Source organism: Mesoplodon bidens, assembly GCF_964165515.1.
Source record: "Mesoplodon bidens genome assembly, chromosome: 1".
NCBI classification, from domain to species: Eukaryota; Metazoa; Chordata; class Mammalia; order Artiodactyla; family Ziphiidae; genus Mesoplodon; species Mesoplodon bidens.
The window spans coordinates 203,433,008-203,447,382 of record NC_138176.1 but is presented as its reverse complement, the minus strand read 5'-3'; the positions used below and the strand labels follow the sequence as shown (position 1 = coordinate 203,447,382).

Here is a 14,375-nt window from a genome sequence, read left to right as displayed (position 1 = left end):
ACAACCTCAATATGGTAGATACTCAAAATGAACGATCTGTTCATAAATGGATGAACTCAAAAAACCCGTTTTTTCCAATACAAGTTCTATACACTCAAACCTTAACAGGGCCTTCAGTACAGGTCAAATACTTGATTACTGACTTCCCATGAATTCCAGCTTTCATTCAGTTTATGTTTATATCTGTCCTACGTATTTAAAAAATTTCCTTGATCCGGAATTCCCCCCCTCTATCGCCTTCCTGTCTTAATTAGGTCAAGTTTCTTCAGGAAATACTCCATATTCACTACTTCCCTTCCCTACCATTATGGTATCTGGTAAGAAACAGGAAGTAATAAAGGGCTGGGGAGAATCTCTGAATTCAAAAGGTAATGTTAAAACACATTTGCAGAGGCCTGCAAACTGGCCATAAAAGCAGACCCAAGGGATTCTGAGCTCCTATCATGGGAGCTGGAAGAGCACTAGAAAAAGGGAAGAAAGTTCTAGAAAAGGGTGGATCATGCCTGGTCCTGCTTCCAGAGAGGAGATTTTGATTATTCAGAATATTTTCACTGTTTCATATTTGAAAAATAAAAAAACACGGAACTTTTGAAATAAAGCTCTAGGCCCAAGAGGTAGCCCAGGTGCCACGTCACCAAACCGAACTTTCATGGCCCTGTAAATGCTCCGCTTGCAGAAACACAGCATATGCAGTCAGCCAATCCCCAAACACCAAGTCTACTCTGCGCTCTACACTTATTTCCTTCTTCCTTGATCTTTCTAAATGTCAGCCACGCAACCTCAGCCAATCATGCCCGGTTTCCGCGCTGCGACTCGCCCTTGCCCGAAACCCCTCGGGAAGACTGTTCCACTGCTTGTGAAGCCCTATACACTCTCAATCCATGGGCTCTTTTCCCTTAAATAAAGGACATCAAACTCGTTACTAAATTGTTTTAGTTTTGTCATTTGACAGAAGCAAAGGGAGGAATAGTAATTATGAAAACCTGAAGATTTTATAGGTTCAAGAATTCTAATTTTGTGTCTCCTTTAGTACTGCTCTAGACCATATCACATTCAAAACCATACTTCTGTTACAAAGTGAAGCACATACATTCTACTAGTTCTACACACACACACATTTGCTCCAAGAAACAATTAATATTCCAGAAAAGTACCTTTCGAGAGTGCAAGCGAATGATAATCTCCACATGTGATCTGAATTATATTTTTTTCTTGTAAAATGCACTGAAACCTGATGAAAGAAAATATGGTTTATGTTGATCACATAATGGAAGTCACAACACTGATGTAAGAGTTATTAACTGTATTTAATTAGGATTGAAGCTCAAAACATTAAATTTACTGCTTCACGTTCAGCACATCTAAAATTATTATAATAACATGCTTTAATTAGTGGCTTAAAAAGAAAATAATGTGCATTACAAAACTGTGGTAAGGTGATTCTAAGACACTTTTGCGTACAATAATTTTATGATGCAGGAATAATACAAGATGAAAATAACTTCTAATTCACATGATCTACTAGTAAAAAATCTCACAAATCATTCATTTGATAATTCATTTTTTCCCAAGGTTGAAAACTATTTCTGTAAATATAACTTATAGCATTATTAGGAGTGTTAAATGAGTTAATGAATGTGAAAGTCCAGTTTGGGGCTACTTGGACTAACCAATCATTTCCTTTAAATGCCAAAGCAACACATGGTACATGCGATGTGAGACATAAATTGATTTATAGTTCATTTGATAGAATTAACTTGTCCAGAATTCATCATTTACTTAAGATGTCACTGTATAAAACAGGCGACAAGGATCATATAAAGTAATATCTTCCTACAAAAATTATGATTGCCTTTTGAGTAAAATTTAAATGATTTTTAATAAAAGAAAACACCTTCCTTACCTTGCATGTGTTATGCTATAGTTGTACTCAAATGGTTTTCCATCTGAGGAGAGAACCAGCATGTGCTCTGCGCCTTGGTCCATGGAATGTATCTTCATTTTTTTCCCTAACTTAATGCACTCTGCAGAGCAAATCCAACTATCACCATTCTGTTACCCACTATTATTATTCATTTCATTATAATACACTTAAAACACCTGGAAAAAGTATGCTTTTAGATTCCTGTTCAAGAAGTTCATAAAGAAAAACTAAATTTGAAAAGCTAGAAATGAAAAAGGCTGTAAGAAAATATATCTTAATTTTTGGACAACACAACTCTCTTTTTTTTTTTTTGCGGTACGCAGGCCTCTCACTGTTGTGCCCACCCCCCCCCACCCCCCACCCCCCACCCCCCACCCCCCGTTGCAGAGCACAGGCTCCGGACGCGCAGCCTCAGCGGCCATGGCTCACGGACCCAGCAGCTCCGCGGCATGTGGGATCTTCCCGAACCGGGGCACAAACCCGTGTCCCCTGCATCGGCTAAGCGGATTCTCAACCACTGCGCCACCAGGGAAGCCCCCACAACTCATTTTAAGAGTAAATATATTGTGTATTCTGAGATACACTCTTTCCAAAAACAAAACAAATAACAATAATAAACCCCTCCTGACGCTCCATCTAGAAGCCAAGGCCTATAACCTTAAAAGGAGACATTTGGTTTGGGGGGACGATTTTTAAAAAGGATGTTGTTAAAAGAATTGTTATTGGCATTAGTGCATATTTAGCCCTTTCTAAAAGTTAAAGATTTAAAATTGTCCACTATGCCATTTACTCTTAGTTAATTTGTTCACAAAAAGTAGGACAGGGACTTCCCTGGTGGTCCAGTGGCTAGGACTCCGCGCTCCCAATGCAGGGGGCCTGGGTTCGATCCCTGGTCAGGTAACTAGATCCCACATGCTGCAACTAAGAGTTCGCGTGCCGCAACTAAGACCCTGCCCAGCTAAATAAATAAATAAATAAGGAAGGAAGGAAGGAAGGAAGGAAGGAAGGAAGGAAGGAAGTAGGGTAGATTTGGGACCTTGTTTCAGCTTTCAGTTCTAACGAAAAAAAATCTATTCTTGTAAAAATACCAAAGCACAAACGACTTCATAATAAAAATGCTAAGAGAACCAAAACGGTTTGGTAATAAAGAAGAAATGGCCCAACAGACTAAAGTTGTTTAGAGACCCAGCATTTCAAATCAGTTGGAAAAAAGGAGGGTTTATTCAAAAAAAGGTACTGGGACATCCGGCTAGCCATTCTGGAGAAGCAAATCAATCTAGATCCCCCTACTTCATTCCTTAAGTCAAAATAATTTCCAAGTGTATCAAAAATTTTAGGTTTAAAAATAAAATCTTAAAATTAGTATAAAGATGAGTACATTAAAAAAAGAAATTGGATTGTGAATAGCTTTCTAACATAACACAAAATCCATAAGCCTCCTTAAAAGATTGATGAAGTAGACAATAAAATAACCTTAGCTAAAGGCAAGTCGGGGAAAATTTTACAACGTATATGACCGACAAAAGGCTCCTCTAACTCAATATTCAAAAACTCTTCCAAATAAATACGAAAAAGATGACAACTCAACTTTTTTTTTCTTTTGCGGTACGCGGGCCTCTCACTGCTGTGGCCTCTCCCGTTGCGGAGCACAGGCTCCGTACGCGCAGGCTCAGCGGCCATGGCTCACGGGCCCAGCCGCTCCGCGGCATGTGGGATCCTCCCGGACCGGGGCACGAACCCGTGTCGCCTTCATCGGCAGGCGGACTCTAAACCACTGCGCCACCAGGGAAGCCCGACAACTCATTTTTTTAAAAAGCCAGGCAAAGATATGAATGAACAGGCAGTTCAAAAAGAAATGCGAATGGCCCACAGAAAAAAAAATCCTCGACTCCGCTCAAGTTAAAAGTAAAACGAACAAAAGTAAAATATCATTTTCTTCACTCAACAGAAGGGCAAATTTTTCAGTTGAGTGTGTGGCCATTTGCTTTCCCGCCCACCTGTAGAATCGGAGCTACGGACACCGGACCTAATCTCTACAGAGATTACCACGGAGAAGTGCAACTGAAAGCACTCTTTAAAATGCCTGCAAACATCGTCACTGAGAACAAGATAACGCGAACGAGGTTCTCCAAAGACTCTACATAGGAGCGGACCGAAAAAGGGGTCAGTGAGAAACACACTTGGAACAGAAACCAACGACAGAGGAGGGCTGGCTGAGAAAAGATGCTGCCGGTACACTCCCTCTGTGCGGTCGGCGGACGGAGCCGACTACTCCTCGCCACCACCCCGCCGAACTCCACGCCCACCGGGATCGGGGCTGGGAGAGCGCAGGGATGCTGCACGAGCCAAGCGCGAACCCCCCCCGGGCCGGCGCGCGTCTGCGGCCTCCGCGGACCGCTGCGGCGTCTGGTCCCCTTCTGAATCTTCTTCGCGGTGAGAGAAGAACTGCACAAGTCGGGCCACTCTGCAGAGAAGCGTCCCTGCTGGCCCCGACCGCGACTCCGACCCCGCAGGCGCCGACCCCGGCAGCCCACCGCACTCACACGCCCAGCCCGCGGCGGGAGGGCCGAGCGGGCGCTGCGCCGCCCCACTCACTCGGCTTCCTGGCGCCGTCGCTCCCCGCCGGCAGCTGGTGGACCTCGACGCCGGCGCCGCCGCGCTCCAGCACAGCCAGGCGTTCGCGCGTGCAGCACATCTGGCGCGTCGCCTCGGTCCTCCGGGACAGCGCGCTGCGGAGCGGGTCGGCGCTGGGGAAGAGCCAGAGCTTCGCACCCCGCGGCTCCGCGGGCCGGGACGCCGGGACCAGCCGGGACGCCGAGCGCGCGCCGCCGCCCCGCGACCCCCTCCGTGGCCTCCGCTCCATCTCAGTTTTCCCGGGCTCCACGGCCGTGCCTCCGCTCTCCAGACCTTCTGAAGAGACCGAGCTGTGACGAGGCAAGGAGAGGGGGAGATGGCCGCTGCGAGAGCGCCCACGGGACCCCCGGCGTCGCGGTGCGGAGGCGGAACGAGCGCAACGCGCGGCGGCGTCGAGGAACCGCAGCCTCCCTGCCCCGCCCCTGCCCCGACGCCGGGCTTCCAATGTGCTGTTTGGGGGCGGAGCCGGCAGTGTCAGAGAATCGAAACTGCCTTTTTTTTTTTTTTAAGGGGGCGGAATCGAAAAGGAAAAGTTAAAGGGAAACTGGATGACTCACGACTGGCTTGGACGGTGGCCAGAGTAAACAGGACGCTGGCCGGTGAAGAGGTGGGTGAGCAGGGCTGAGAAGGTGTCCCCGGGCGGGCAGTGGCCACCTGAACTGGACCAGGTGGCCTTCGAAGAAACACTGCAATTCCACTAGGAGGAGCCCTGACACAGGCGGACTTGCAGAATTTCCAGAAACTATGGTGGCCCGGAGAGCTGAAATTTGTTAAGCATTCTGTTGGGGGCTCTGCTGCAGTCTCGTGGTTAAACTCGTGCCGTCCCACGGCCCACGCTGCGGTGCCTGCAACCACTGATCTGCTGTCAATAAATCTTTGCCTTTTCTAGAGTTTCTTAGAAATGGATTCAAACTTGTGCAGTCTTTTGTGTCTGACTTTTTACACTTAGCATAAGGCTTTTGACATTCATCCTGTAGTGTTTCATCACTAGTTCCCTCTTTGTTATTGAGTGGTATTCTATTATATGGATATACCACAATTTCTTTATCCATTTACTAATAGGAAGGCTTTTCAGTCCTTTCCGGTTTGTGCCCACAGAGAATAGAAGTGCTGTGAATACTGTGAACAAGTCTTTGAGTGGATAAATGTTTTCATTTCTTTGGGGTAAATACCTAAAAATGGAATTGCTGTGTCATATGGTAAGTACATGAATATCATTTTAAGAAACTACCAAACTTTTCTAAAGTGCTATACTATTTTGCATTCCGTCCAGCAGTTTATGGGAGTTCCAGTGCCTCTGTATCTTTGCCAACATTTGGTTTGGTCAGTCTTTTTAATTTTAGCAATTCAGGTAGTCTAGAGTACTATCTTATCGCAGTTTTAATTTCCATTTCCCTTACGATTAATGATATTTAGCATTTTTTTCAGGTGCTTATTAGTGCTGATCTCTGTCTCTTCTTTGGTGGTCTGTTCACATCTTTTGCCCATTTATTAATTCGATTGCTTATTATCTAAGGGTTTTATATATATATGAGTTCTTTTTTAATATTTATTTATTATTTTATTTGACTGTGCTGGGTCTTAGTTGCTGCACGTGGGATCTTCCTTGCAGCTTTCAGGATCTTCAGTTGCAGCATGTGGGATCTAGTTCCCTGACCAGGGATCAAACCAGGCCCCCCTGCATTGGGAGCGTGAAGTCTTAACCACTGGACCATCAGGGAAGTCCCTATAATACAATTCTTTATGTTACATATAAAGTCCTTTATTAGACATATGTTTTGAAATGTTTCCTACCAGTCTGTGGCTTGCCTTTTAATTTTATTTAAAATGTCATTTGAACTAACACAATATTGTAAAGCAACTATACTTCAATTTTAAAAAAAGCTATGATAAAACTAAAACAAAAAAATAAAATTCCATGAAAAAATGTCATTTGAAGAGCTTAAGTTTTAATTTTGATGCAGTTTATTCATTTTTTTCTTCTTTATCCATTTTTGTTTTTCTCTTACATAGTTCATGCCTTTTTTGTCTTACTTAAGAAACCTTTGCTTGACCCAAGGTAACAAAAATTTTCTTATATGTTATCTTCTAGAAGTTTTATAGCTTTAGGTCTTTTTTACATTTCAAATGAATTATTCTTTATGATGGGAACATAAGGGATGGGATGGGAACCTGTAAGGGAACAGGTTCATTTTTTTTTCTTATGTATTTCCAACTGTTCCAGTTTGCCTTTACTCACTGAATTGCCTTGGCGTCTTTGTCAAAACTGTTGGCTATATGTGATTCGATTTACTTTGGGACATTTTATTGTGTTCCATTATTTGTATGTCCATTTTTTAAAAAAATAAATTTATTTATTTATTTCTTTTTGATGGTGTTGGGTCTTTGTTGCTGCGTGCGGCCTTTCTCTAGTTGCGGCGAGCGGGGGCTACTCTTTGTTGTGGTGCGCGGGCTTCTCATTGCGGTGGCTTCTCTTATTGAGGAACATGGGCTCTAGGTGTGCGGGCTTCAGTAGTTGTGGTTTGCGGGCTCTAGAGCGCAGGCTCAGTAGTTGTGGCGCACGGGTTTAGTTGCTCCGTGGCATGTGGGATCTTCCCAGACCAGGGCTTGAACCCATGTACTCTGCATTGGCAGGTGGATTCTTAACCACTGCACCACCAGGGAAGTCCTGTATGTCTATTTTTACTCCAGTACCACACTGCCTTGATTACTGTAGATTCTAATTAAGTCTCAAAATCAGTTCACTCAACTGTTCCACCATGGTCCTTCTTCAATGTTGTTTTGGCTATTTTAGGTCCTTTGCATTTCCATATACATTTTAAGATCAGTTTATCAATTTCTACAAAACAGACTGCAAGGATTTTGAAATTGCACTAAATTAGATCAGTTTCAGAAGAACTGACATGCTGATAATATTGATTCTTCTGTCCATGAGCATGTCTCTCTCCATTAATTTAAGGCTTCTTTAATCTCATTCAGCAATGTTTTCAAGTTTTCAGGGAACAGTCAAGCATATTTTGTTAAATTTATCCATAAGTATTTCTTATTTTTTGATGATATTGCAAATGGTACTTTAAAAAAATTCATTGTATGATTGTTATGAGTATATATAAATGCAATTTATTTTTATATATTGACCTTGAACCCTGACACCTTTCTATATTTACTTAATAGTTCTAGTAGTTTTTTTGTATGGATCCCTTTGAATATCCTACGGATACCCATGTAATTTGTAAATAAGATAGCTTTACTGTTTCCTTTCTAATCATTATGCCCTTTCTTTTTTTTAGTTTGCCTTATTGTGTGGACTAGTACATCTAGTACAATGTTGAACAGAAGTGATGACAGACATCTTGGCCTTGTTCCCAATTTTAGTAGGAAAGCATTTGGTCTTTCACCATTAAGTATGAAGTAATCAGGTTGAGGAAGTTCCTAGTTTTCCACGAGTATCCATCCTGCATGAGTGGCTGTTGAATTTTGTCAGTTTTATTCTACCTCTATTGAGGTAATTATGTGATTTTTTTTTCTATTATAGTGAAATATAATGGATTTTCAAATGCATTTCTGGACTAAATCCCAGTTGGTCACAAGGTAGTATCCTTTTTATATTTTATTGGGTGTTTGACATGTTAAAACTTTGTAGAAGATTTTTCTATCTGTTCATATGAGAGATACATGTAGTTTTCTTTTCCTGTAATGTCTTTATCTGGTTTTGGTATTAGGGCAATGCTGGCAACAGAGAATTAATTGGGAAGTGTTCTCTCTACCTTTATTTTCTGAAAGAGTATATAAAGAATTGGTACTATCTCTTCTTAAAATGTTTAGTACAGTTCACCCATTTGCACAGAAAAAGTAATGTTGGAGTTGAAGGGCCTGAAAAACACAACCCAAGAGTCAGGTGCCTAAGGATCCCTAAGATTTAGAAGTTACCTTTTCCCTTAAAATCAAATAGAATACATCTGGGCCTTCATTCCATTTATTAGAAACCAGATATATCCAAAATAACTACGAGGATTTGCTGGGGGCTTATGTTTCTACTAACCACCTTACATTCTAGTGTCCTTGGTGAATTCTCTATGTCTGTTCTGTCTATCCTCAGATGCCTGCCCTCTTTCCACATCAGCACCCCAGTATGAACTTCACCCCATAGTTTCCTTTCCCAAAGTACCACTGACACAAGGCTTCTGTGTATGGTTTGGGATGACAATAGGCATTTATAGAATAGCTTACAGTTTAAAATTTAATATGAGATAGAAATGGCCCACAAAATTCATTTCCACCATACTTATATCTCTCCTTTAATTCATTCTATACCATGATGCTGAAAACATATTTCATGTTCTTCATTTTTTTCCAACTGTAATTAAATGGGAGTTCCTTGTTGGGCTTAGCCTTTAACCAAAATAATGATATCTGCATTTAGAATGCTTCTTGGAACACAGCAATGAGCATAAGTCATTATTCATTAAATTAATAAATCCTTTAACATTTAGACTTTTCAGATAGATTGTTTGGCTAAAATCAAAACTCTGGAGACATTCCAGAATATAAAAATATATATCTATGTGCCTCAAAAACATGTTGAATTAGTTTATAGTTTTATTTTTTTGAACTTCAGCATGTCTTTCATATTTGCAGACAGTGTTTATTAGATGTACAATTTTTTTTTTTTTTTTTTTAACACGGGCCTCTCACTGTTGTGGCCTCTCCCACTGCGGAGCACAGGCTCTGGATGTGCAGGCTCAGTGGCCATGGCTCACGGGCCCAGCCGCTCCGCAGCATGTGGGATCCTCCTGGACCAGGGCACGAACCCGCGTCCCCTGCATCGGCAGGCGGACTCTCAACCACTGCGCCACCAGGGAAGACCCCTAGATGTACAATTTTTTAAAAATATCTGTTAGCTTTTAACATTTAGTATATTTTTAAATGATAATTATTGTTCAGGAAATAATTCAGTAAAAAGCAAGCATTCTCATAGCAAGTTTAAGGATCAGGAAATGTTGATTCATTAAAAATGTTATCCTTGACTCATCATGTTATTGTTTATCCCAGCATTTGTCAACTTATTCTAACTACAATCCGTCAACACTTTGTACTAAGAAGAACAGAAGGATCGAAGGGTGAGAGAACCTGAAATCTGAGCCTCTCGAAGGTCGCTATCACTCTGTGGCCGTGGGTGACATAAATCCTTTGTTGCTGTTGATGGCTACTTGAAGTGCGTCCTCCATTCTTTCCATTGTAGAATATTTAGGGAGGTCCAGAATATTATGACACGTCAGTGATCTTGAGAAATCTCTTTCACTGAAAGTTTCAGGACAGTGAAATAGGATTCCCACTTTCCGTATGCCTTTTACATGCAGCCTTTCATTTCCTGTAAGAAAAACTAAAAAGAAATAAACTTTGGTTAAGAGAGTTCATAGGAAGAGCAAAACTTAAAATGAAAAGGAAGAAATCAGTCACTTCACTCAACAAATATGTATTGGGTCCCCTTGTGCAAAGAGAACTACATGGGACCATGTGGAGTGAAAAAAAGTCATGACATTTGGTCTTGGTCCTTGATCTAGTGAGTTCATGATCTAGTTGAGGGGAAATTATATACCTGAAAATATAACAGCAAGATACAAGGAAGTTTAGTTTAGCTCACCTAGGAAGTATGAGGAGCTAACTCAAGGCAGGGAGAGAGGCACCGGGCTGGCGTGACAGGGAAGCTTCAGAGGTCACAGCTGGCTAGTCAGTTCTCAAGGAGATGAGCTGGCTGACCATTCTAGGCAGGGGGAAAAGCCCAAGAAAAAGCCAGGAGTAGGAAAATGTAAGTGAACTCACTGAACGTACAGCCAACAGAACCACTGGACTGGGCTTCCCTGGTAGCGCAGTGGTTAAGAATCCACCTGCCAATGCAGAGGACACAGGTTCAAGCCCTGGTCCGGGAAGATCCCACATGCCACGGAACAACTAAGCCTGTGCACCACAACTACTGATCCTGCGCTCTAGAGCCCACAAGCCACAACTACTGAGCCCGTGTGCCACAACTACTGAAGCCCACGCGCCTAGAGTCTGTGCTCCACAACAAGAGACGCCACCGCAATGAGAAGCCCGTGCACTGCAACGAAGAGTAGCCCCCGCTCGCCACAACTAGAGAAAGCCCACGTGCAGCAACGAAGACCCAACACAGCCAAAAATAAATAAATAAAATAAATTTTTAAAAAAAGAACCACTGGACTGAAGCAAAAGTTTCCCATTAAGAGAGAAGATTGGAAAGGTAGTTTGGGCTTGTGGAGAAGTAGGTTAGGTTTATGGGAAAGTTGTCCTCAAACATCCTCAGTAGCAACAAAAATAGCAAGAAGAAAGATGCGTATCTCAGGAAAAACTGAGAAATGGGATGAAAAGGTAAGAGAATAAGGCATTAAGTCTGTCCTGTGGAAACCTTAGGGTTCCCACCAAGAGAAGTACTTATACCACATGGAGCTTAGTGCTCCTGAGCCTGGGCTTTGAATTAGCCTGCTGGGTTCAAATTCTCATTCTGACACTCACCAGCTGTTTGAACATAGACAAGACACTAAATGCCTCAAGCCTTTTTTTCCTTGTATCTGAAATGGGGAAAAATAAAAGTGCCTGCTTCATGAGGTCGCTATTAGGATAAAGGGGTGTAATCCATATAAAGTGATCAGTACAATGCCTGGTGTGGAGGAGGCACACGATAGAAAGGCTGTTATTATTATCACCATCAGTGGTCATTGCTATTATTATTATTACTTCTAAAATAGCATTTGAGACAGTTGACATTGTCCTAATTCCATAGGACTTTAGGTAATTAAATAAAGGTAGGAATGTGAGATAAAAGGCTCAGTCAGGAGCCAACCAGAGTGAAGAAAGAGGACACAAACTGTAATTGGAGGTGGTATTAGAGTCAGTGCAGACAAGGTAGTAAAATAGCAATATCTTTATTACTATCATTTTTTAAAAAATGGGAACAGGTTTATGTAAGAGAACAGTGGTCTAGAAGGCAGGAAACCTGGATTCTAACCCTTCCTTTGCCATTAACATTTGTGACACACCATTAATAATGACTTTATCTCAAATAAGATATTTTAAAAGATATATAATTATAGATCCATCTATTACTGCAATACTTACAGAGGAATTTTCTCTTTTCATCCAAAGTTAATTTATGGAAAGCATTCCAAAACATCAGTATCGTAGGATGTGATTTACAGTATACTGGACCATACGTTGAATTCTTGAAAAAAAAAAAGGAGAAAAATGGTTTTTAGGGGGAATTCTTGTTTGGAAGAATTGGAGGCACTTTAGTTATCACCTACCTTTTCAAATTGTTTCCAGTCATAATTAGTATTTCCAGCTATTGCTGTCATTAGTTCTTCAGGCTGGAAATGTTTAAGTATCTCTTTGTCAAAGACTTTAGGAAATCCTCTGTGAAATTCCTTATAAACTGCCATGACACAGGTGTTGCAAATGTAATCAACACACTTAGAAACATACTCTTTCCTTGAGGGAAGCAAAAAAAAAAAGGCCAACAATATACTTTACCAGTGACTAAACTATTCTGTACTTTGCCCTTTTTACCATTTCTATTGAGAAAGAAAAGTAAATTACGTCTGCATTGCATACAACCTTGTATGACACAGGGGTGTGAAAACACCTGGTCAGCTAGAAGAAGGAAACTTCAAGAATATGGCAAAAGGATGCAGGCTTTGTTTTGCTCCTGTTTCCCCAGCTGCAGACAGGACAATATTTTAAAAACACTAATCTGAATGTGTCATTCTGCTTAAAATCTTTCAACGGCTTCTCATTGCCTTTATGGTAAATTTCAAACCTCTGTTGCAGGATCAAAAAGGCCTCCATGATGTGACCCTTGCCCGACTCAGGAGCCTCTTCCCACTTCTGTTGGAACCTCCAGTCGTGCTGACCCTCAGTTCACTGGCCTCACCGTTTCTCCTACGGTTAGGCCACAGCAGGCGGGGCTTCCTCTTCACCTGGCAACTTCCATCACTCATCAGAATTTAAAATGAGTGTGACTTTCTCAGGGTTGGTCCTCTCTTCCTCTCTCTCTCCCCTCTCACAATACATCACTATGTGAAAATTATTTCTGCAAAGGTTGTCAGCCACCACGTGATGAGTTTCCTGATGGCAGGTGTGCTTGAGGTATTTCCACCAAAAACATGCTAGTACATTCTTCCCTATACAATTTTAAAGAACTAGGTGTTAGTTAATTACTTATGTAGTTCGGTCTTCTAAATATATATCTATAAATAGAGACATACCCTAGTATATGCTGTATATTGCTTTAAGCATACATCATTCCATTTAGTTTTTTATATTGTTCACATTGATTAAATAATTGCTGTCTTTTCACTTTATTTGAGAGTATATAGACATAACGTATCAAATGAGGAGCATGCGGGGGAAAAGTCCTACAGTTTTACAGAAGTAAAACACCCTTCAAAAGACACATCCCATATTTAAGACACTATAATAAAAATATTTTTTAAAAACATTAAATCTATGGGCTTCCCTGGTGGCGCAGTGGTTGAGAGCCCGCCTGCCGATGCAGGGGACACGGGTTCGTGCCTCGGTCCGGGAAGATCCCACATGCCGCAGAGAGGCTGGGCCCGTGAGCCATGGCCGCTGAGGCTGCGCGTCCGGAGCCTGTGCTCCGCGACGGGAGAGGCCACAACAGTGAGAGGCCGGCGTACCGCAAAAACAAAACAAAACAAAACAAAACATTAAATCCAAACTATAATCTGGCTTTCATTAGTACTCACAGAAAAACGTATGCCAAGTACTTCTTTAATGTCATCAGCTTCATCATTTAGAACTTATTTGGTTTAAAACATTATATTTATTATTCTTGTAAAATTTCAAAAGAAATAAATGTTCAATGGAAAAAGTTGTGGATAATGTAGAAATGTATAAAATAGCATGTAAATTTCTTCTCCTCCACCTACCCACTCCCTCTTCTTGGAATTAACCTCTATTTACGGTTTGATTGGTATAGACCCACTGCTAACACAGACACTGCTGCGTCTTGGTGGAAATTATAAAAAGGAGTCCCTTCCTCTAGACCAGTGATTCTCAACCAGGGGTGGTTTTGTGCCCCAGGGAACATTTGGCAAAATCTGGAGACATTTTTGGTTGTTACGACTGAAGGGAGTTTTGCTACTGGTATCTAGTGGGTAGCAACCCCATAGGCTGCTAAACATTCCTACAATGTCCAGGTCAGTGCTCCAAAACAAAGAAGTATCCAGCGCAAAATGTCAGTATTGCCAAGGTTGAAAAACCCTGCTCTACACTGTCAGAACACGTGGTGTAAATCTAGCCAGTTTATTCTTCCACTAACAGTACATGAGAAGAGAATACTTCCCCCCATCTGCTGCCAGCTCTACATTTTATAAGAAACTTTTAACAGTTGTCAATCTGTAAGCAGAAAAATATCTCATTTGCATTTGCGTTTTCTTGATTACTAGTAAGGTTGAGCATATTTTCATTTTATTATTATATATACACACACACATAGCCATATCTATATCTATATCTATGTTTATGCATCAGAGATATTAATCCTTTGTCTGTCATATGCGTTGCCAGTATTTTCCTCACAGGATATAGTTTGCCTTTTAACTTAAAACAAGTATTTTTCAAACCTTAAAAAATAAAGTTGATGGGGCTTCCCTGGTGGCGCAGTGGTTGAGAGCCCACCTGCCGATGCAGGGGACACAGGTTCGTGCCCTGGTCCGGGAGGATCCCACATGCCACGGAGCGGCTGGGCCCGTGAGCCGTGGCCGCTGAGCCTGCACGTCCG

General features: G+C 41.7%; 1 protein-coding gene and 1 pseudogene across 2 annotated transcripts in view; both read right to left on the bottom strand.

Moving 5' to 3' along the window:
- Nucleotides 1-5,923, bottom strand: part of HERC5 (HECT and RLD domain containing E3 ubiquitin protein ligase 5) — a 42,658-nt gene extending 36,735 nt beyond the window's left edge. The window contains exons 1-3 of the mRNA XM_081229966.1: nucleotides 4,520-5,923; nucleotides 1,904-2,024; nucleotides 1,155-1,231 (exon numbers count right to left, since the gene is read on the bottom strand). Of these exons, the coding sequence (XP_081086092.1) occupies nucleotides 1,155-1,231; nucleotides 1,904-2,024; nucleotides 4,520-4,787 (466 nt within the window). The 5' untranslated portion in view covers nucleotides 4,788-5,923. The remainder of the gene's footprint in view (nucleotides 1-1,154; nucleotides 1,232-1,903; nucleotides 2,025-4,519) is intronic.
- Nucleotides 5,924-8,308: 2,385 nt separating this feature from the next.
- The window catches only part of LOC308605427 (putative E3 ubiquitin-protein ligase HERC6), a 36,061-nt pseudogene continuing 29,994 nt past the window's right edge, over nucleotides 8,309-14,375 (bottom strand). Inside the window, exons 7-10 of the transcript XR_014017856.1 lie at nucleotides 12,390-12,484; nucleotides 11,878-12,061; nucleotides 11,693-11,795; nucleotides 8,309-9,941 (exon numbers count right to left, since the gene is read on the bottom strand). The product of XR_014017856.1 is annotated as a putative E3 ubiquitin-protein ligase HERC6 (transcript). The remainder of the gene's footprint in view (nucleotides 9,942-11,692; nucleotides 11,796-11,877; nucleotides 12,062-12,389; nucleotides 12,485-14,375) is intronic.